At 46.9% G+C, this 22,403-nt stretch overlaps 8 protein-coding genes across 8 annotated transcripts; 4 read left to right on the top strand and 4 right to left on the bottom strand.

The window, feature by feature from the left end:
• Positions 1-12: 12 nt before the first annotated feature.
• On the bottom strand, positions 13-1,825 carry F4813DRAFT_380571 (polysaccharide lyase family 4 protein; the record flags this gene model as incomplete). Its single annotated transcript, XM_049245576.1, has 3 exons — positions 13-79; positions 183-1,146; positions 1,228-1,825. 3 exons carry the CDS (start codon positions 1,823-1,825, stop codon positions 13-15), a joined length of 1,629 nt encoding a protein of 542 aa, XP_049100229.1.
• A 1,042-nt stretch (positions 1,826-2,867) lies between these two features.
• Positions 2,868-4,643, top strand: F4813DRAFT_357882 (FAD-binding domain-containing protein). Its single transcript, XM_049243170.1, has one exon. The coding sequence runs from the start codon at positions 3,022-3,024 to the stop codon at positions 4,549-4,551; it is 1,530 nt and encodes a 509-aa protein (XP_049100228.1). The 5' UTR covers positions 2,868-3,021; the 3' UTR covers positions 4,552-4,643.
• On the bottom strand, positions 4,644-6,114 carry F4813DRAFT_357879 (uncharacterized protein). Its single transcript, XM_049243169.1, has one exon. It carries the CDS (start codon positions 5,977-5,979, stop codon positions 4,741-4,743), a length of 1,239 nt encoding a protein of 412 aa, XP_049100227.1. The 5' UTR covers positions 5,980-6,114; the 3' UTR covers positions 4,644-4,740.
• A 4,347-nt stretch (positions 6,115-10,461) lies between these two features.
• F4813DRAFT_389041 (uncharacterized protein) lies at positions 10,462-12,953 on the top strand (the record flags this gene model as incomplete). The annotated part of the gene is made up of 5 exons (XM_049246775.1): positions 10,462-10,629; positions 10,747-11,439; positions 11,491-11,810; positions 11,863-12,207; positions 12,314-12,953. The coding sequence occupies 5 exons, from the start codon at positions 10,462-10,464 to the stop codon at positions 12,951-12,953; spliced, it is 2,166 nt and encodes a 721-aa protein (XP_049100226.1).
• A 419-nt stretch (positions 12,954-13,372) lies between these two features.
• Positions 13,373-17,346, bottom strand: F4813DRAFT_59668 (SNF2 family N-terminal domain-containing protein). Its single transcript, XM_049248680.1, has 3 exons — positions 14,898-17,346; positions 13,761-14,843; positions 13,373-13,685 (listed from the first exon to the last, which is right to left on the bottom strand). The coding sequence occupies exons 1-3, from the start codon at positions 17,120-17,122 to the stop codon at positions 13,607-13,609; spliced, it is 3,387 nt and encodes a 1,128-aa protein (XP_049100225.1). The 5' UTR covers positions 17,123-17,346; the 3' UTR covers positions 13,373-13,606.
• Positions 17,347-17,491: 145 nt separating this feature from the next.
• F4813DRAFT_59645 (Squalene/phytoene synthase) lies at positions 17,492-19,178 on the top strand. The gene is made up of 3 exons (XM_049248679.1): positions 17,492-17,722; positions 17,814-18,833; positions 19,119-19,178. Exons 1-2 carry the CDS (start codon positions 17,595-17,597, stop codon positions 18,781-18,783), a joined length of 1,098 nt encoding a protein of 365 aa, XP_049100224.1. The 5' UTR covers positions 17,492-17,594; the 3' UTR covers positions 18,784-18,833; positions 19,119-19,178.
• On the top strand, positions 18,961-19,966 carry F4813DRAFT_59642 (RmlC-like cupin domain-containing protein). Its single transcript, XM_049248678.1, has 2 exons — positions 18,961-19,626; positions 19,688-19,966. Exons 1-2 carry the CDS (start codon positions 19,137-19,139, stop codon positions 19,753-19,755), a joined length of 558 nt encoding a protein of 185 aa, XP_049100223.1. The 5' UTR covers positions 18,961-19,136; the 3' UTR covers positions 19,756-19,966.
• On the bottom strand, positions 19,919-21,340 carry F4813DRAFT_389037 (uncharacterized protein; the record flags this gene model as incomplete). Its single annotated transcript, XM_049246774.1, has 1 exon — positions 19,919-21,340. The coding sequence occupies one exon, from the start codon at positions 21,338-21,340 to the stop codon at positions 19,919-19,921; it is 1,422 nt and encodes a 473-aa protein (XP_049100222.1).
• Between the last annotated feature and the right edge of the window lie 1,063 nt (positions 21,341-22,403).

Here is a 22,403-nt window from a genome sequence, read left to right as displayed (position 1 = left end):
TGTACGATATGATTACAGCCACTCAAGCTTGAGCGCATCCCACATTATCCCTCTCCACCTGTGGTTTTGCGTCAGGGTCCTGCGGTTTGGTTAGCATGAGCACACAAGGCTCATGGAGGAGATCGGAAGAAGCTCCCTGGTTTAAGGCGGGCAGCGTATCAGGGATGGTTTATACTACTTACAAATCCAGCCTGTTGGCCCTGTCAGAGAGAAACATTTCACCGGGAATGGTGAACTGCCTGGCATAATAACCGCCGGATGTCGTCGCGCTTCGATACAGGGCCCCGTCTGTTGCGTTTTCACTCACGATGGTCCCGACCATCTGTTGGTTCATGCTGACATTAAGACCCGTCGGCTCTACCTCCGGAAAAGCGTACGAGTCCCTGCCAAGTCCGTATCCGTTCTGGCTCGTATACCCCGCGAACGAGAGGCTGAGCACGGCACCGCGCTCCCGTGCTACTGGGTCTGCCTCGGGGAAAATCACGGTCCAGTTCCCTTGCGCGCTCTGTGCGAAACACCAGTCCCCTTCCTGACTAGAGCCAATAGCATATACAAGGTTCGCCGGACACGCATCGCTTAGTCCGTGTTCCATCTGGGCTCCGCCTAATCTGAACCCGAGCGTCTTGCGGTCGAAGTCGCCGATTTGCCATGCCGGACGCCGGCCTGTTGGAACTTCCCACGCGATGGTGCCTAAGTCGATATCGGAACGGTTTGTACCAGCGAACTCCACCGCCGTGCCATTGTGCACGCCTTCTACGTCGGCAAGAACACCCCCGTTGGCCCACGCTAGGAGACGATACCCCTTTTCCCGTCGAACGTGGCTCAGAACAAAGGAACCGTTGGCATCGGCGTACGTAGTGTACTGGTAGTTGGAGCCCTGGTTATTGGTTTCGGCGCCGTCCGCGTCGCCTAGGAAGATAGCCGCGCCGGCTGCGGGTCGTCCGTCGCTGAGGACTAGCTGCCCTCGCACGGTGCCTCGCTGGCGGTATTTGGTATCCTGGAGCCAGGGGTACGGCCACGCTGCGTTTTCTTTTTTACTCCGCGCCGCGGCGTCGTCTAAGTCGCCGTTGTTGATGTAGAAGAGCCATGGCCCCCACGTCTTTCCTGGTGGGATTAGGTTGCTGAATTCTGAATTGTAGTGTGTCCCTAGGTCAGACGTTAGTCCTACTAAAAGGAAAAAAGAAAAAAAGGGGGGGTTGGTGGTTCGTTAGCAAATCGTGGTCTCACCATGATACATGTGTAGCAGGACTGCATCGTCCGTGGAGCTCTCCCTGTGAAGCATAAGCTCCTGCTTGAGGTGATCGCCGATGTAGTAATCCTTCCCCGGGGCGATCACATAAGCCCCAACGTCGTCTCCGTATAAGCCGTGGAAGTCAAGGTCTCTAACATAACACGAGAAATCATATTTAGTGATATAGCTACCATTAGGCCTCTGCCAAGTTTCATCTTGCACCTTATACCCAGTTTTGATATCTTGGATCGTGGGCAACGGCGCGTTCTTGATGTTGGTTCGACCCCAAGTAAACTGAAGCGGGTCAAGGCGGTATAGGCTCCGAACCTCGCCCTGGTATCCCAGATTCCGGTTGATGACGTATTGGTAGTGACCATTTAAACCACTGAAAAGAACGTAGTAGACATTGCCAAAATCGGAGTTGTTGAATCCAACATGGATCATGGAGTCCGTCTTCTCGATTAGTGTCGGGCCGGACGTAAAATTGAACATCGTCTTGCCGCCCGTGTCGGTGTAGCCTCCGGTGGCGTTACCTACGATTTCCCGGCCGTTCCACCACATCTTGGTGACGTAGCCGGACGACTTGACGTCCATTGAGAAAGTGTCGCCATTGGAAATGCGCGTTACATTCTCGTTGATGATAGCCACGGAAGGCTCGCCACTGACCAAAGGGAGAAAAGCGAGTGCCGAAGCCCATTGAGCAAGTACGTTGACCCTCATGATAGCGGCCAGTACTAACTATAACAAGGGTCGGTGCAGACTTCGAACAAATATATAATCGCAATACCTCCTTGCGAAGTTACTAAAGATAAGTCTACGTTACTTGCCTATTTATAAATAGTGTTCTCCATGTAAACTTATTCCTGATCTTATGAATCCATATCTTCAGCTAACAGCAGAAGGGAGAATACAGCCCGAGCTTGATGGCTTAACTTGCATGGCTTACATTGCTTAAGCACGTTGGTGAAGACTACAGGGTATAGTGTTCGTGGAAATGTTTACCGAAGAGGGGAGCTGTGGGGTTACCCCATACCCCGGACGGCAGGGTTAGGTTAGTTAAGAGGCGACAATGGCTTCTTACTTGGCTATCGTCGTTAGTAGTTTCGCAATTGAGTTGATTGTATTTATAGGACAACTAAGTAGAAACAGAATGAGAGAACGGGTCGAATATGATAACGCTATTTGAATAGACTTAAAGAATACATATTAAGATAGTTACATATTAACACTTAAATAAGTACGTTAGTACATAGGCACTAGATATAAAAGGGGTTAACTACGGTATAAGTCACTTATAATATATGCCAAAGGATAAAATTGAAACTGAAATCAACATTGTCGTCTTGATCTTAAGTACATAAGTTCACACTTGACTTTATACTGTCACGTTATTTTTTCTAAGGATATAACATATAGTTAAAATAAGTTGATGTAGATATCATTTACTGAATGGTCTTTACCGGTACTAGTACTGAATAAGTGAAGGTATTATGAATCAATTAAAATGAAACATTCAAATAAGTATCAAATCTGTCAAAGAACTTCGTAGCTTAAAACAAGTAACTACGTCTGTCTCAGACGCACTGAATTTATCTACCTACCTAGGTACCTCTAAGGTTAGATACCTATACCGCTAATGTAACAAGGGTTCTTAACGGTTGCCCGCCAACTGTTCGCATCCGACAACCGTCTAAGCCTCCTTCACTTATTATTGTTTTCGCATTCCAACGCGATCATTATTGGAACAATATAAAGCAGATATTGCTTTATACATAAATATATCAATAATAATGGACGCTCACAATAACGCAGTAGCATCCATATCCAAGAGGTTACAGAAGTTCTACCTGCAACGCCAACCCTTCCGAGTCTATCATGGCTCTACCAACAGCACTCGTACCTCAGAGAAGAACAGTGACAACACAGTAGACACCAGCAGACTTAACCATGTTCTGGGCGTTGACAAGGCTACTAAAACAGCGCTGGTAGAACCTAATGTCTCTATGGATAGTCTTCTCGACGCGACCAGAAGCGCCGGGCTGGTCCCACTAGTTGTTATGGAGTTTCCGGGTATTACCGTTGGCGGCGGGTTCAGCGGCTCGGCCGGCGAGAGCAGCTCATGGCGTCATGGACCTTTCGATTCAACTATCAACTGGATTGAGATAGTCTTGCCTAACGGAGAAGTCGTGTGCGCATCCAAGTCCGAGAAATCCGACCTCTTCTGGGGTGCGGCATCTGGCTTCGGAACCGTCGGAATCGTCACCCTCTTAGAGGTCCAGCTGAGAGATGCCAAGGGCTTCGTAGAGTTGACACACTATCACACAGCAAGCTTCTCGGATGTTCGCAAAAAGATACAAGATGAGCTTGCGAACCCTGCTGTGGAGTTCCTCGATGCTATTGTCTTTTCGCCAAAGTCAGCTGTGGTTTGTTCCGGTCGCCTAGTCAATACTATACCTATAGGCTCCAAGCCCCGGCGATACTTGCGCCGGCAAGATCCATGGTTCTACCTAGATGTCCAGAAGAGGGCCGAGCTGGCGAAGAAACCGGTTGTCGATTATGTTCCGCTAATCGATTACCTGTTTCGATGGGATCGCGGCGGCTTCTGGGTGGCCAGACACGCCTACAAGTACTTCTTCACGCCCTTCAACCGAATAACGCGCTACTTATTAGACAACTATATGCATGCCCGCGTGATGTACCATGCTCTACACAAGAGCCGCCTGTCGGATACTTATATAATACAAGACGTCGGTGTGCCTTTCGATGACGCTGATGGCTTCTTCAACTGGGTAGACCAGACTTTCAACATCTATCCAATCTGGCTGTGTCCGTTACGTCTACGACGCGACACGCCCGATGCGGCACATGGACTACATGCGAATTTTGCCGACCCGAATTATCCCGAGTTCATGCTTAACTTTGGCATTTGGGGGCCCGGTCCTACCGACTACCAAAAGCTGGTACACCTTAACCGTGCAATCGAGCAAAAAGTCCACGAGCTAGGCGGTAACAAGACGTTGTATGCCCAAGCCTACTACACCGAGGAAGAATTCTGGAAATCTTACGATCGGCCTGCTTATGATGATGTGCGCGAGAAGTATCATGCATCTCATTTGCCAAGCGTGTATGATAAGGTTAAAGTTGACGAGGACGCAAAGAGGAAGGCCATGGAGGGCTCGAGGATGCCGGTGGTTCTCCGCAATGTGAGGCCGTTTCAAGGCTTGTATGGTGTGTATAAAGCATGGCGCGGCGGCGATTACATACTGCAGACGAAGAAGACGTCGGCTTTAACTGTAAAACCGTCGAAACGAGATTCTTAATTCATAATGTGCCTACATTAGGCGTGGCACGACTAGGTGGCACTCGTATTCTACGGCACTGTATCATCACAAACATTAATTGAACCATTGGCCTTGCTATGAGGTATTTTATAAATTCATGTCTATATCACTATGGCATCTTAAGTATTCTCTGACTTCGTTATAAGTTAGATAAATACAATTACTTCCTTACGAGGATAGCTTAACGATGTAGGCTCCACGCTCGATCGTGTTGATCAAGATGTAGCCGCTCTTGAAGTAGGGGTAGTGAGACCAAGTGCCCTGGAACTCGACCTGGCCACCGCCCTCCTCGTCATCGTCCTCGGGGTAGATGTCGAAGTAGGCGACCTCGGTGACGCCCTTACCGGTGGGGTCGGAGGGAATGGATGAGATGTCGAGGATGTGGAGACCACCGCCGTAGTTGCTCTGGTACACGAAGTCGCCGTTGACGAACTGGTTGTGGTCGATTCCCTTACGAGAAGCCTTGTAGTAACCGGTCTGCTTAGGTGCCTCTAGCGAGGAAATATCCCAGATGTAGGTGATGGGGTATCCTGGCGCGCCTAGGCCAGCCTTGTCGTACTCGTCGTATTCGTCGTCTAGGACGAGGTACTGCTGCCACTGACTATCGAGGACCCAACCTTGGTGGGTGTAGCTGGCGCCCTCGTACGAGGTGCGCGAAATGATGGTCGGATTCGCCTTGCTCGTCACGTTGTAGATGGTCAAGGTGTCCTCGTTGTATCCGTAGCAGATATCCTCGCCCACGTACTTCTCGTCCGGACCGCGGTAGATCAGACACTGAGCATCGTGCACGTAGCCGTCGGCGGCGGCGCATCCGGGGGAAGTCAAGTTGGACATGTCAGACAAGTCAATGAAAATGAGACCAGAAGCGCAAGCAGAGGTGCGCGGCTGTGCGCCAGAGGCGACAGCATAGCCGACCTCCTCGTTAGTCTGGACAGTGTGGGAACGGCCAGAGGGAAGGCCGTTGAAGTGGGAGATGTCATCGTCGCCGAATGTGATAGGCTTAGCAGGGTCGATGTCGAGGAGCTTAGACATGTCAAAGACCTGGATACCGTGGTTGTTGGCCTCGCTACCAATGACGATGTAGTTCTTGTAGCCCTTGATCTCACGCCAGAGCGACGGCTGGGCGGCCGAGTACTGCGGTAGTCGGCCGAGGTAGATGAACTTGCCCTCGGGGCTGATCTCGGCGAATGCGGAACCGTCGGACTGCGCGACAGCCACGAATTCGCGGCCGTCCGGGCTGGTCCAACCCCACGAACCGGCACCCTCGCCGCCGTTGCTGCCGAGGTCGGCGTGGGACTTGAAGTCGTACAGGTCGAGCTTGCTGCACTTGAACGTGTAGAGCGGGTCGCCGGCTTGGAGCTCGGCGATTCCGTTCACACAGGGAACCACATCGACGGCAGCGTCCATGCTCTTATATTGGGAAGAGTCGAAAAGACCTTGCTCTCTTCGGCTGTCCCAGTACGCCTATGAGTTCTTAGTTAGCATAACCGACATAACCGACACGATTGTGTTTTCCATACCATCTTAGTCGACATAATGTGCTCATGTCGAAGACCGCTGTCGAAGAGCTCCGCCGCCAGCTTCTCGTCGGGCGGCAGCTCTTTTGCCGCCGCGAAGCTAGAGAGCGCCGCAAGGGCGACTGCGTTCAGAGAGTACTTCATCCTGCTTGACGTCTATTTCCCCAGATTTGCACTGCGATTATAGATCCTCTCGACTTGTATCCGAGCGATGAAGACGGAGAAGAGGGGGGGCTAACTTCAGAGCTGACTTCGCCCTGACGGGCCCTTAAGTATTCATCTACAAAGGCTGCCGCGATAAGGCAGCTCGGATCGAGAAGCCGTGGTCGCTAATACGTTCGACCACATATCGACGAGGGTGTTAGCCTTGGGGAGATGGCATCATGAGCGTAGATACTGTCGTAGTATCTCAATCTACCCAAAGAGGTAGGTGGGTGGACGATTTAATTTGTAGAGCAGCGCGGCATGAGACGAATTCTGGAATATAACCCGGCACTTTAGCCTGCGCCTAGACCTTGGCATCTAGTTACGCTATCATCTCATTGACGGTCAGAAGAATCACGGTTGCTGGGAAAGCGTCCCTGTTCGCCCAGCCCGTACCCATGTCATAGCTCGTCCAATTAGCAGCCTTCTTTTAGGTATATAGCATAGAATGCTCGAGGATTTATAAGGTTGGCACTTTGCCGCGATGTCTATCAATTGCCGAGAGAGGCAGGAGGATTGCCGCTCGTCCCCACGCTCGATGGAGGCTCTTGGCGGCTCTTTGCTTTGTGGCTGCATGACCATTTTCCTTTATTTACAAGATCGATATCGAAGCCGGATGGGTGGATAAGAGAGAGGGGGTTGGAGATGAGAAATACCTACGAGGCCGAGAATACGAACGACTATATCGTCGCATGCGCACGCACGCCATCCCTACGTGCATTCGTATTAATAAGGTCTTACAGCCTGGGTCGCGATCTGGCGGTTAGCAAGTGGTCGCCATCAATGATGCAAAAGGCTCTTAAGAATAAGATACCAAACAAGAAAGGGCCGAATTCCCCTCTTGGAACATCTGAATGTGTACCAGTAGTGCTGACATGTGGATGTTGTCCATCGGTATTTCGATCGTCGACGATCATTCAGCCTCCAAAATGAGGCGTGCAAAGAGCCCAACGTGCCTTACGAGCCAGGTAGCGGTAGCAGTCGCAGTCCTAACAGATAACAGATACGTTCGGTATGCAGCCACCATAACGTCAGACTATGTACAGTTAGCCTATTCCATGCCGGTGTTGTAGAATACGGGTTCCGTCGGCGTCAAAAAGCCGGTGGTATCACCAACCAATCGCCTCTCCGCCTCCGGGATCTAGAGTCCCGATTTAGGAAACTGTCCGTACTCTGCCAGGTCGATTGACTAGCTTATCTAGGAAGCTCTCAAGATCCTAAAGTATGAACCTTCTCTTGGAGATCGGGCTTGTAAAACGAACGAACCTACTTGGCGGAAAAACTTCAGAGGTTCTAGAAGATACTTACTGGTTCATTCTCGTGTTACTAAAGCGACTTCTCGACTTGCCTTCCTAATTTCGTAAGAGGAACGTTAGATAAGAGGCTGGGCTTCTGTACTTGCTATTACTAATAGGTACGGCTCGTATGAAAAAATAGGGGCAGTGTGGCATCAAAATCACAACTAATATATTTCGGCACTTCAGTACGTGGGCACCATTGGGTGTTAATTCGCTTATGGGTTCTAGCCTCTTGATATCTGCTGTAATATAGCAGTTGTGTATTTATATAATAGATGGACTAATGGCAATATCCGTATCTCTAATAACGTTTCGATCTCTTAGTATTCAATAAAAGTTGTCGAATACTACTACTATCGTCACGATAAACTTATGTTTCATTACCCTCTGAACTGAGGTTATCTACAGCGATACATATATTTTACTACTGCAATTAGAACCTCAAGAATGTAAGATAGTTAATTACCTTCGGTACCTAAGGCATCATCCTTACCCACAGATTGATATTCCATGCCAATTGCCTAAGTTTGAATTCGTGGTTATTTAAGCCGGTTTCTTCTAGCCCTTGTAAATTTCAGAGGCGCTGCTCTACATAGCACAATCATTTTAGTCAGGAGTAGGCTAGCTAGAGTATATAATCAACCTCTAATATCTGTGCCTTCTAAGTTTGTAAAAACATGAAGCAGAAGACAGTGAGTATGTGCAATGGTAAGCCGTAGCATAAGATAAAATTATGCTACACAAAAGTTAATCATGCATCCCGATCAAAAAAATACTCTCTATGATACATAGGTAGGGTATTATAAAGGATTTTAATACTGACATGTAGAAATAATAACATGTCTCTAAGCCTAATCGTAATTCAGCTCGATGTGTAGAACTATTTCTCGCTTCACCTTTAAAGTTTGATGAGTATGGCTATATAAGAAGTGTGCAATAGTAGCTTATGGACGTATCTATATTGATACTCTGTGAAATAGCGTATTGTTATATTTCCTAGTTAGAACTCCACTAATTCGGATATTTTCCCCATTTCCAAGTCACGCCGACTTCGCGACAGCAAGAATGCGCAGTTGATAGTCCAACTATCAATATTTTCATCCAGCCCGATTCTAGGAGAGTCGATACATGGCAACTATGTTTATAGCTTAAGCTTGAAAGTGTGTTCAGATCAAAGGATATGGCAATGGGACACATCCATCCCCCTTTCTAAGGGTGAAGATGATGCGATATTATACTAAAAATATTAAACAGGTGCAGTTTACGAAGCTAGTTATGGGGTAGCCTATTATGTAATCTATAGCTACACAGATCATATAAAGATCCTAAAACGGTTGTTTCTTCTGATCAAACACACGGAGACAACATCATCTAGTTATGAATCCAATATACAGTCTTTTCGTTGTTTTCCTAATATACTGCCCAGAATCCCCCCCTATCTTACTATCTCAGGTATAACATTTGACCAGTAAAACCTCAATCTTATTCAGAATATAGTGCTATCATCAGGTCTCTAGGGCTTATATAAGGATCCAGTTGGCGAAGTGATATGTCATATTATATACAAGAGATACAGACTCCTGCTCAATACTTCAATCTAAGCTAAACTATATAAGAACCAAGAGGTTAATAAGTGTAAGATTACGCGCGCTCTCTCTATTTTCCTCTCTTCTGCCTAAATTCTTAACAGAGAATTGTAATCAATATGGTGTTTTCTTATATGACCTCGCCAAGTAGAAATCTGACACTTCCTCTACAGCGAACAGTTAAGTCCATTTTAGTAATGAATATGAGTAACAAATATGTTGCAAGACCTAAGAGAAGCATACCCGGAGAGATTTGGAATGAAGAAAACATAATAGTAGGGTTGTGTCGCATATATTAAGTAATGAAATTTATGACTTTACAAGATACCTTTTGGTCAAGTGGTTAATTTGACAGGTTGTTAAGTTGCTCGCACAGCGTTTCTCGAGTGTAATCTAGTTTGCGTGCTTGGTATAGTTAAGTGTTGATTAAAGTACATTATCTATAATATTATCAATAGCTTTATAAAAAACTAAACTCAGACTTAAGTCTTTCTGTTTTGTTGCTATTTTGTGTCGGTTTAGCATTTTAGCATTAAATACTAAAATAAAAGGTTGTTTTCTTTTAGTTTAGTGTACAGAAGCGGGGTTCAGTTATATTAAACTACATATACTAACTAACTAGGTTAAACCCCGGTTGTTCCCCACAGTACCCAGCTTTCTTTTCTTTATCTGATTACTAAAGATTTATGTTGAGGCTATTCAAACCGTTGCGCCGACCCACTTTATACCATTTTAAGCAGTTTCCTTGAAAATGATTGGATAAGAGCCGAAATCTTGAAACAAGCCTAATAAAACAACTTTCATCTGTTAAATCTAAATTTAGCCATCTTTTTAATAATCAATTCGACCATCAAAACCATAAATCCTTAACTCTTCCAACTACAAGCATCCTCGAAAATCCTGATATCCTGTAATAATCTAGACGATAATGTCAAACTAGTCTATGTTACACAACGAATTAACTCGAAAAGAACGGCAGTTTGTGGAGACTCGGTAGTAATCTATCCCTAAAGTGGCTAGGCTTAGGGTCCTAGGGGACTCAGCTATGCAGGGCCATCCATGGTCCCCTAGCCTGCCTTACCATGTATCTCGCCGAAGAATTCTTGCTGGAGAGGTACATATTGTCATCGTGAATCCCCTGCGAACAGATGGCCGGAAAAAACTCCGCAGATAACATTTTGGGGGGAGGGCTGGTGGGTGACAACTCATAAGTCGCGTCACAAAATAAGTTGCTTCCTCGGTAGGCGTTTTTCGTATCAAGCCACCGGGGAATTCTTTCTAATCATGGAAAGTGAAAGCCCAACCGGTTCTGGTCCTCGAAAACGCCGTCTTGTTCCACTTGCACCGGCTCCGGCAGGTGGTTCGGGACAGGGTGCTTCCGCGGGCGCCGGCTCCAAGGGTAGAAGACAGGTTACAGCTGCGTGTGAGGCATGTAGGAGGAGAAAGTCGAAAGTAAGAAAGTGTCTTCAAGACTCTTGGGATATATCTTATTGTCTATCCCAGCATCTACACTAAACAGTTCCCCAAATCTGGTGTAATGTATCACGACTAACAACCACTTCCACGCAGTGTAACGCTGAGCGCCCAAAGTGTAGCCTCTGCGTGAGACATGACTCCGAATGTCGATACGCCACAGCTCCGGCAGAGACTCACTCCCAGGCCCTAAAGCGAAAACACAGTGAACTGCAGAACCGGATAACCCCCTTCGAGGAATTATTCGGTCTGCTCCAGAAGAAAACCGAAACCGAATCTCTCGAGATCCTCCGGAGAATCCGGTCTGGTAATGATGTCGGTTCTATTTTACGTCACGCAAGGGATGGAGATCTCTTAATTCAACTCTCGCTAGCCCCTGAGGCTCGCCGCCGATACGAATTCCCCTATATACAAGACATGCCTCCCTCTATCCTGGTGTCGGACAATCTCTACCTACGCTCCTTCGTCTATGAGACCACGTTCCGTGCTCCTCCTTCTCATGGCTTTGAAAGTGAATCAGAACGTGAAGGGTATGGGGATGAGCGATACCTCAAGCCCTTCCACGCAGTTCAAGTCGTCGACCCTAATTTTGACGACGTGAATGTCTCCAAGTGGACTAACGTAACATCGGACAATCACCTGTTAAGAAGACTTCTTAATTCCTACCTATGTTACCAGCACCCCTGGACGGCAGCTTTCCATATGGACTACTTCATCAAAGACATGGCCTCGGGACGGACTCGCTTCTGTTCATCTTTGCTAGTTAACTCCGTGCTCGCCGCTGCCTGTGTAAGTCTAGCAGACAGGTCATAGCTGATACCGTCAACTGACACTATTCAGCATATGTGTCGCGATATCCCAGACCGTACCAAGTTCTGGGTTCCCCAAACCCTTGGTTACCAGTTCCTGGCCGAAGCTAAAAGGCTCTGGGAGCTCGAAACCCAAAAGAACAGCGGTAGTCTACCAACGATTCAGGCCGCTATAATACTAAGCATCGTAGCTATCACGACAGCTATGGATAAGATTGGCACTTCGTATTTACTACAAGCTATGGCCATGGCGGAGGAAATGGACCTATTCACTCTCCACGCGGGTACAAGCAACGAATCGCTGCGAAGAGTACGAGCTCTTACGGCGTGGGGGATCTATACCTGGCAAGCGTACGTGAACGAGAAATCTCTCCGCTCGTCATTCCCTACTAACAGCACATAGCTGGCAGCGCTTTTACTTTGCCGTAAAACCTCATCTCAAAAAAGCTCCCGAATACCCGCTACCGGACCCCGAGGCCGACCCCAAATTCTACGGCGAGACCTGGATTCGCTATCCAATGGGCCGCGGGCTGTATTCAGTCAGCATGGGCCACGTTATCAAGGCGAATTTCGAGTTGCGGCACTTGATGAATGAAATGGGCTTGGACCTATTCGAGGATGGCAAGCGGCTTCATATCGATGTTGCGAAGGTGCTGGAATGTAAGTCTAAGCTGGATAACTGGTTCGTCAATCTTCCAGACATGCTCTCGCCTACGAAGATAGTTCTTCCGGATCATATCAAAATTCAGTAAGTTCGACCCTACATCCTTTTACTATCGATGACCCATGTATGACCTTTCTACATGTCGATCACACGTATATACTATACGACTCTCTAACCACGTTATTCTTAGTATGGAATATTACGGCACGATCATCACTCTTGTCCGGTTCCTGGCAGGATCAGGCTACACATTAGATCTAACCTGGTACAATATCATCACACACGCAGAAGTACGTCTAGAGACGCTTATACGCTTGTACTACCTACGGCACAGCTTCGAGTTTTACGACCCGCTACTGATGCACTGGCTCATGTTCCTGGGCGACACGGCGCTGCAGAAGATAGATAAAACCGGCATCGTCATGCCGCCAGCCATAGCCGCGCTTTCGCCCCCCGTCAACGTCGAGTCCCTGCGGTCGACCCTAATCCTCTGCGCCAAGGGACTCTACGACCAAGGACACAACTACCACATCGCCGTGCTCGTATACCGGCTCCTGCGCGACCGCATGAGAGTCAACGACCTCGACCTCATGCGCACGCATCTCTTCTCCGCCCAGGGGCCCGCCGAGGACGAGATGCCCCTGATGATGCAGTACATCCAGGCCCAGTGGGTCGCCCCCATCATGACGCGCAATACCGAAGAGCTCGACCCCAGCAAACACACGCTGGATTATCTATTAAAAGAGTACGAGAAGCTGTCTATCGACCGCGACGTCGAGGACTTAAGCGACGTTAGCAGTCCAACGGATAGGCAGTCCTCGGTGTCGTGATTTATATAGGTGCGATCCAACATGCGCACCCGGGTGTTTTTCTCTCTAGCGAAGCATATACATACCTACTTTCCTAACAACCTAACCTATAGTTGCTACGTGAGCCGAGATACGAGTTACGATGTATGAGCTGCTACTTTTCGTTGTAGCGACGAGTTATGTACCCAACCTAACCAATGTATAAGTGCAATGCTGTCGGTTTATTAGAAACTATTAGATCTCGGAGCGAGTTGGTCAGCCGGCAAGGATTGGATTTGGAATCTCTAAATGTCAATAGAACCACGGAATAATGACAAGGACACGTCTCGGGACATAAGTGTAGATAGTAGATAGCACAGGATGTGCTTTGGCAAGCAACGTATATAACGCTTCAAGTCGACTATCACGTTAATTATAGCATTCGTATCATTATTCCAAGTGCTGTGCTACTTGAGTTCTCCAGCTCTTGGATGCGTCTTAACTAACATGTGTGTGGGGGGGGGGGGGGGGATTCTAAGTCAATGCTGTCTATAGCCGAAGTCCAAAAGCCAGGATGCAACTCCGACCTGATTGCTCATCCGTTCTTACCAAAGAGCATGCTGGATATGCCTACTTTATATATAAGCTGAGAAGAAATTGACTTAACCTATCCTTTATAGCTCACAGTATCCAGATCAGCTTAACAATTCCTTGATATCCTCGACTCTCTGGAGTCTTTTTTCTTCATCACTCATCATGCCCAATGAAGTAGCACTAGAAAAACAACACGTTAGCAACTTACATTGCACCCATACGAGAATAATAAATGAGAAAATGATGAGTACTCACATAAACTTCTTCCTATCTTGGACCTTTAACATTCGCTCCTCGACGCTGTCTTTGACGATGAACCGATAAACCTTAACCTCGTCGTCTTGGCCCATCCTGTGCACACGGTCGATGGCCTGGGCCTCCACGGCGAAGCTCCACCAAGGGTCCATCATGAAGACACGCTTCGCCTGGGTCAGATTGAGTCCCACACCACCAGCCCGCAAACTTAACAGTAGAATGGTGAACTTATTGGACTCCTTAAATTCATTTAGGATAGCGGAGCGGGTCTTTTGGTTGGTGGAACCGTCGAGGCGGAGGAATCGCATATTGGCTTTCGTGAGTGCGGGTTCGATGAGTGACATGAATGATGTAAACTGGCTGAAGACGACTGATTTTATACGTGGGTGCTCCCTACGTAACTGACGTAAGTGCTTCATTAACGAGACAACTTTTGACGAGGACTCATTTGACCCTAAGCGCTGTAAGCTAATCTTGGGCGAGGCCTGTATAGTTTCTGGGTCGTCATCCTGCCGAATCACTTCGAAGAGATCGCGACTGTTGATAGGCTCGCGACAATTAAAGCATTTTGGAACTTGGTGGCGATCCGTATTATGTTTTATGAAATCCAACAGGCATTTCTTACAAGCAGAATGCCAGCAGCCGGTAACCGTCTGATCAATCATCGGCTCCTCTGAGCAGATAGGACATTCGTTTGCTGCCTCATCCCGAATTTGCTGAAGGACATGGGCACCAAAAGCATTCGTATCTTTCTCGTCGCCGGTAGTCGCTGTGAATCTCTCTATTAGGGACTGGAGATCCATATCGTCGCTGAGACCTGCGGCTGCATCGGCTTCCGCCCCGGCGGCTTCCTCTTCGGTGATGATATCCTGGTTCCTAACCAGGGTTGGGTGGCAGCATGTTTGGCGCAGGCGGAGGATCTGAGCAAAGATAGTGGTATAGGCCTTCATGACCGTACCTTTTTCGAAGTTGGCGGAGAATGTACGTTGGGCTCTAGTAAATACGTAATCGTAAATATCCCGCTCGGCTTTTGAGAGCTCTACCTCAACAATTTCTATTGACTTCGGGGGTAGGGGGACAAGACTAAATAAAATTAGTACTACAATCCTTGAATATAATGAGCATATCGTAGCTTACGGCTGTCCTTCAGGCGTTTTCATGTCTTTCGTTCTCCTCATCACCAAGGGTTCCAATACTGTTTGCACCACATCGAGGGCACGCACAAAATTCTTAGACTCGAATGGAACGGTGATAAATGTCCGCCAGTACGAAAAGTTATTCCATGGCTCGACTCTAAGAAACCTGACTAAACTGAACAGGTCCTCCAAACGATTTACGATGGGAGTTCCTGTGAGAGCCCAACGGTGCGTAGCTGAAAGTTCATAGCATGCTTTTGAAGTCTTCGACTGGCGGTTTTTGATGGTATGGGCTTCGTCGAGGATAATCCGGAAAAAGTCTAAGGAGAACAGACCATTGTGCGAGTCTCTATTGCTTGTCTTGGATGCGATTTGAGTAAATTCGGAAAGAACTACACCATAGCTCGTAATTACAATATCAGGGGCAGAGGTCATATTAGCATCACAGCAGAGGGCTTGGAGATTATCAATCTTTTCAGTGCCATAATAGACAATAGACTTCAAGGTACCCTCCTTGGATGCATTTTCTGCTTCACTTTGCCATTGTGCAAGTAGTGACATCGGGGCAATCACAAGGGTAGTCTTAGGTGCCGAAACGATACCAGATTTAGAAGAAAGTTTCCGTAAGCCATTAACAGAACTGAGGGATGTGCCCGCATTCTGTATTGCTGCTTCGGACTTGTGCGAATGGATGAGACTTAGCATCTGAATCGTCTTACCGAGACCCATCTCATCAGCAAGGATACCACCTAAGCAGTGTTGCTCTTGGACAGGAAAGTCTAACGACATCTCGCCCGAGTACGGGTTCATGTAGAAATTAGGTTGGCCATCAACTTGAGTAACTTCTTGATCGTCGACATCCTTGGTAGGCCAAGAGTACTCTTCCCAGAGAGGGTGCATCGATGCCCCACGGACCTCGTTCTTCCGGTCTCTCTCTTTCGCCAACATCCAATACAATGACTGTTTCTGATATGGACGAAGTGTCATATCGAAGGATTCAGCTGGTTCAGCCTCGGGTGTATTGAAATCAAACGACTGGGCTTTCCGGTATAGAGCATCAAGCTGATCTTGCTCGAGTTCCTGACCATCTTCGGCATCCTCCGAGGGTGGTGACGAACCAGGATTTGTAGGTCTGGATACATCGTTGCTCTTTTTTTCAGCAATCTCAGCAGCACCGAGAAGATTTTGTCGCGCACTTCTGGCAGCGGCTGCATTGCCTCTTGACGGCGCAAGGTTGATCTCCTGAAACAACCGCACGAGCGCTACTTGTCGTAAGCGCAAGTCCCGCTCCTCATGAGTTTCCTTTTCCTCAAAAAGACCGGTTGAGCGGTTGTCTGACATCAGAAATCCTGTGTTCTGGAAAGCGGACCTCATTAAGAAGCACCGTAATTGGAGGAATACGGTGTCATTTGTTCTTAGTCTCTCTGGTGCATACACACAACTACCTTCAAACCTACAGACTTTCTGATCCATCAGCGAAGATATCCAGTTTGCCGTGTCTTTGGCTAGCCGTCCAATTTCCGTCCCTCGAGAATCGGTGAATCGCACAATAACGTCGACACGTCTAGCAGCAGCAGAGTTTACTCGGGTCGGTAGAGGTGAGTTCCCCTTGTTCTTTGCTTTGAGTGATGCGCCTGGTGGTTGAATCTTCTGGCGCTCGATTTTAACGACATCTCCGTGATTTAATAGGTTTGTTCCGCTTCGAGTAGCCCATCCTTCAACACCAAATGCACCAATATAGCGACTATTAGGCGTTAATTGCGACAGTCGGGGTCGCGCCGGCGGGGGATCAGGTTGCTTAGAATTATCAGTTATAGTGGCCGAAGAATCCCTCGGCAGGAAAAGCGCAGCAGTCTTGTTTACGGATTGTCGAGAACGATATTTCTTCCATGTCCCATCGAAATACATATTAACAGCCCGTCCAAGGTCATTCCCGCAGTTTTCGCCGATAGTTTTAAGCGCCTCTGAATCAACATTATCTCCCACAATACTTTGGAACGTGTTCTCGTCAAAACTCATCCCTTGATCCGTTGCAGAGGTAGGCTCTAGCGAATATGCGCTAGAGGCACTCGTTGTCGATACCTGGTTGGTAACATCGTCGATGGTCTTCTCTACGAGAGGAGACGTGTTCTGTAGGTAGTGTCGACTTGAACTACTCTCGTCCTCTGGATCTGCGAAAAACCTCCTCTTTTTAGCGGGGGGTTCTCCCGAATCTTCTATACTCATGATAAGTTCATTGGAATGCCCGTAAGTCGTGCGTAGTGTATAAGTAGTCGGTTGACAAAGGGAACGCGATGAAGAAAATTGGATGGATAATGGAGAATTAGCGGATGTTACTGGTACATAACAAAAGATCGAATGAATAGTGGAAGTAGCGACAATCTTGGCTCTGCTATAACTTTACTACGTACGTACATGTACCACGGCAAGCACAGAAACGCGCTCCGCCGAAAACTTCCCAATTAGTAATTAATTGATCGAGACGCGACTCTTTCAACGCGATTATCAGGTGACCGCGTTTCAATTTAAAGTTAAAAGTGGGGAGGAAGTCCCCCTTACCCCCACATCCCGCAGCATGATATCATTTTTATGCCGAACCAAAGTCACTAACTCCGGAAAAAATTAACATAGCGAGGATTTTCACTTCGCAACTCGAACTCATAATACGATGGATTGTTTGATATAACATCGGTTTCTTATGTATCGTGCGACTCGGGCACGTTCAGGTCTTCGATGGCCTAGACATCAGTTACGATTCTCACAAAGATCTTATGTAACCGATGTCGATGTAGATAAGGCAAGACAGTATTGTGTTGCACAGCTGAGGTAGGATTTTTGGCGCTCTCTGGCAGAATGGCAGAATTACAGAATGACAGAATAGCAGAATGCTTTAGATAAATAGGGCTAATTATAATAGACAGTCCGACTACGATTCTTATTTAATTCGGAACATTCTACCCAAACAGAGACAGGATGTTTACGATGCGTTACGAGCTTTTAATCTTGAGCTGGTTCGGCTTCCAGAGCTTGTATCAAATCCCACCATTGGTCTGATGAGGATGCAATTCTGGCGGGATGCTGTCGACAACACATTTGCCGGCAAGCCTCCAAAAGAACCTATTATGATCTTATTGCACAAGGTTATCTCGGAGCTCACTGAGATGGGCGGCACGCCAAGCTCTATCAAATTCTGGTTACTGCGCCTGATTAATACTCGAGAACAGTATATGGACAACAAACCGTTTACCAGTCTAGCTTCATTAGAAGAGTATGCAGAGAATACATACTCAACCCTTATGTATTCAAACCTAGCAGCACTCTCTATTAATTCCATGCATATGGACCATTTAGCTAGTCATATTGGGAAAGCATGTGGTATTGTAGCTATCCTTCGAGGTGTCCCGGTCTTAGCAGCCCCCTCGCCGCCTGTTAAATCACCCTATGGAGCTAGTGTACGGAGTGGTAGGAACCCAGTCCTATTATTACCGCTAGATGTCATGGCGGAGACTGGTCTGAAAGAGGAAGACGTCTACCGACATGGCCCTCGTGCAGATGGTTTCCAAGATGCCGTCTTCAAAGTCGCGACCCGGGCTAATGATCACTTGATCACTGCAAGAGAGATGTTGAAAAATCTCCGCGCAGGGCAAAGCCCCGGCCATGAATACGAACACCACGACGAAGAGCAACACGAATACCCGTTATCGACTCATGGAGACGATGACACTAAACGAGATCTCCAACGAGGATTCAACGTCATGCTGGAAGCTATCCCAGCTAGCGATTACTTGGCGCGGCTTGAAGCCCAGAACTTCGACCCCTTTACGGTGACCAGCAGTTGGAAGCTCCCGTGGCGGTTATGGAGAGCAATAAAGACGAGGCAAATTTAATTATTGCAGTATATATATCTACCTCGCATGAATAACCTGATCAATTGCTTGTAAGCGCTTTCCTGTATTTGTAGCCTACATACCTAGGTTACATGTATGTATTCCCCAGTTTCTATAACAAATCTAGGTTAGACTGTTAAATAAGTCCCGTAAGCAGTCACCGTATATATATCCAATAGGAGCATTGGCGATCCCTCACGCACGGCCGTTGTCAGCATCACGGTTGTCTTCATTTTAATTATAAGCCATATTATTATTAATCAAAACTTATATCATCTTACCCTTCTCATCCGCCATCTCTATGGACCTTCTGTTTACACATCCCACGTCTCTAGCCACGGCAACATCGGATCATGCTTCTTAATTCGGCACTCCTCAGCCCACTGGGCTTGTTGCTCGTAAGCGCGATAGGGGCTCGTGGTGTTAGTGTGCAATACGACTCATCAATCCCAATAAATCAGCGCAGCGCTCAGGAGGTCATCGCGCAACTCAAACTCATCCCTAATGACGAGAAAGGCTATTATGTGCAGACCTTTGAGGACACTGACTTGGTTACAAGAAGCTCAGGCAATAGCACTCGGTCTGCCAGCACCGCCATTTACTATCTGCTCGAAGGCGCGGTGGGATCATCTTACTGGCATCGTGTCGACGCTGTCGAAGTTTGGCACTACTATGCAGGCGCACCGCTGACTTTGTCGCTATCAAACAACGATGGCAAGCCCCCGGTGGACAAGGTGCTCGGACCAGACGTCTTCAACAACGAGCAGCCGCAGGTAGTCATTCCGAAAGGGACATGGCAAAGTGCCCTTTCAAGTGGGAAGTGGACCCTAGTCGGCACTACCGGTAAGAACTTCATGCCTTCTACCTACCTTAAGAAACTTCATAACTAATTGTGGTATGATAGTGGCCCCAGGTTTCGTCCCAGATGGCGTAGAACTTGCACCACCTGATTGGAAACCGGATGGAGCATAAGTATGGGATACAAAGTGTAAGAGCACGTGTTGATACTTGGCACAAAATACCTAGGTATCTTATATAAATGTCACGGAATCAATATCGGAGTTTATATCGTGGATTTAGCTAAATATTCATACACGTTTATGCTTCTATATCTACTTGTCTTACACTAGGTGTTTTACAAAATGCAAATGTTTTTCCTTGGCACCCATATCCCTTCCCCAAGCTGCGCGTCAAGTGAAAGCCGTCTACGATCCATGGGAGAACCCCGGAACCCATTGGGTCTTTTCAGCCACTCGGAATTACGGTATCGATGATCCCAGCCAACTCCTACCTCTTTTAAACAACTTTCGAGAAAGTCCTTACCTTTCATCATCACCGCCATGGCATAGATCTGGTCGATATATAGAGGAGAATCTACGCTTGAGACTTTGTGAGAAAATATATCACGTCCCAGGCTCGCGAGATCATTTTTATGGGGTATCTCGTGGAGGAAATAATCCGTTAGGTATTTATCCTGATAAACCCTATTAAGCCAATTTTCTATTGTGTCTTCTCCGACTTTTGTAGGGTCGGCGCCGTAGTGCATTAGTCTAAGTGCCACGCGACAGTCTAGCCCTTGTCTGCCGTCTCTAGTCATTACCAGCGGCGAATACTTTAGTGCATACTCTAACAGGGTCTCCTCGTCTCTCCGAGGGAAGTGATAGAACGAGTTAACCGAAATACCAGAGTTGACAAGCATGTCAATCAACTCAAGTTGATTGGTGTATACCATGCTTTCGCAAAGGCCCTTATATGAATCTGATAAAGGACCTATGACAGCTTGATGGAGACAGATTTTAGAAAACTTATACCCAGAGCTGAGGAGATACATTACGGTACGAGGACAAATGCGCCTTGAGGCCTGTTTCATCATCTCATGAATCCAGGGTAATGTCTTGCCGTTTTTACTCTTTTTAGAGTGCTCGGCTTCCAACAGTATAGTTTTTGTGATTTCCAGGAAGTTGTCACTGCCAGCAGCCTGTCGAGCAATTTGTGGGTTACAAATCGACTTGGTTCCCGAGTTTTTAAAGAGGTCAAATAGATACATGCCCAGCGCATCTTTATAACTACTCCTTTTACCTCCCAAGACTTTAGCAGTTGCTCTTTCAAGCCACTCTATCTTATTGAACGATGGATCGGTCATAGCATCAAGAAGGGATTTTAAAACGCTAAAATCCCTGATAGGATAGATATCGCGTTTATAAACAATACAATCAAGCACTACCTCGATGATATCTTGGCCCTCCTTGGTTTTGAAAAGCGGATATTGCAAAAGGATCTCGAGAACCTGCATACGTCCAAATTCGACAGGCCACCAGAGATCTCTATATCTTAGATCTAGCCCATTTAGAATCATGAATTGTGCCACCTCCTCGTCGGCTTCGCAAGCAAGGGAAAATGCATCAACCTCTGCTTCTATGTGCATGTAAATCCGATCCTCTGTCATCATTTCCTCTTGATAAATATACTCGACGATGTTCTCTTGTCTAATTTCAACACCGGATTCAATGAGTATCTTTATTACGTCAAGTCGTCCCGATTTAGCGGCTACAAGCATGGGCGAAGGGAACTCTCTGGATGGCCGTCTTCTGTAACGGATTCCTTCCGCGTGATGCTTCTCCCAATGCTTGGGATACCACTGGCCTTTGAGCACACCAGGATAAAGCCTCAAGTAAGCGTTGATAATCTCTCCAATAAAATTAATATCCACGCCTGTCTCAATTGCCCAGTTAAGAAGGGGTACATATGACCCTAGGTACGGTGCACCATTAGTACACAACCGACAAAACAAAAAAAGCGGATGAAAATTCGTCCGACTTGGCATATGTGCTATATTTACAGCGCTTATATGCGCTAAAGCCCACTATAAATACAGGGCATTACAGTGATGCATGCGCTAAAGTTATAGCGCTTTAAAAAAAAAGTCTCCGAAGCTAAAATGAAATTTATTAAATCTATTAAGTCCATTGTAATTATAGTGGACTTAGCGCATGCAGCCACTATAATTACAGTAAACTCAGTGGACTTAACTTCGCTATAAAAATTTTCTTTTAAAATATTTAAATACCTATTTACCTAATAAGGTAAGGGTAATGCGTATTAAATAAGTAATATTAAATCCACTAAGTCCATTAAGTCCACTATAATAATAGTGGCTGCATGCGCTAAGTCCACTATAATTACAGTGGACTTAGTGATATTTTCAGAAGTTAAATTAAGGTTCTCATGGCAGCTGTCTACAGCTGGCAAGGTGTTAGCCAATTAAAACCTTGTATTTACAAGCCTTGTAATTATAGCGTATTGTTCACTGTAATCCCCTGTAGTTGTAGGGCCTCTAGTGGGTACGTGCGCTATAATTATAGCGCTTACGCCAGCCAATCGGACGAATTTTCATCCGTTTTTTTGTTTTGTCGGTTGTGCACTAATGTGCCACCGTACCTAGGGGCTTCATTTGAAGATACGGACGTTTGAATGCGTCTGGATTACCCACCCTATGGGGATATGGAGCTTGAAACTCATAAGATTCCTCAGTTTCGTAAGCCCAAGTAAAGAAAACTTCCTGACTCCTGTTGGTCTGACGGTACTGAATATCATTAATTATATATTCCCTGAGGCCGATC

This window comes from Daldinia decipiens (assembly GCF_022478715.1).
Source record: "Daldinia decipiens strain CBS 113046 unplaced genomic scaffold F4813scaffold_14, whole genome shotgun sequence".
Classification (NCBI taxonomy): Eukaryota; Fungi; Ascomycota; class Sordariomycetes; order Xylariales; family Hypoxylaceae; genus Daldinia; species Daldinia decipiens.
This window is presented reverse-complemented; position numbering and strand designations above follow the sequence as displayed.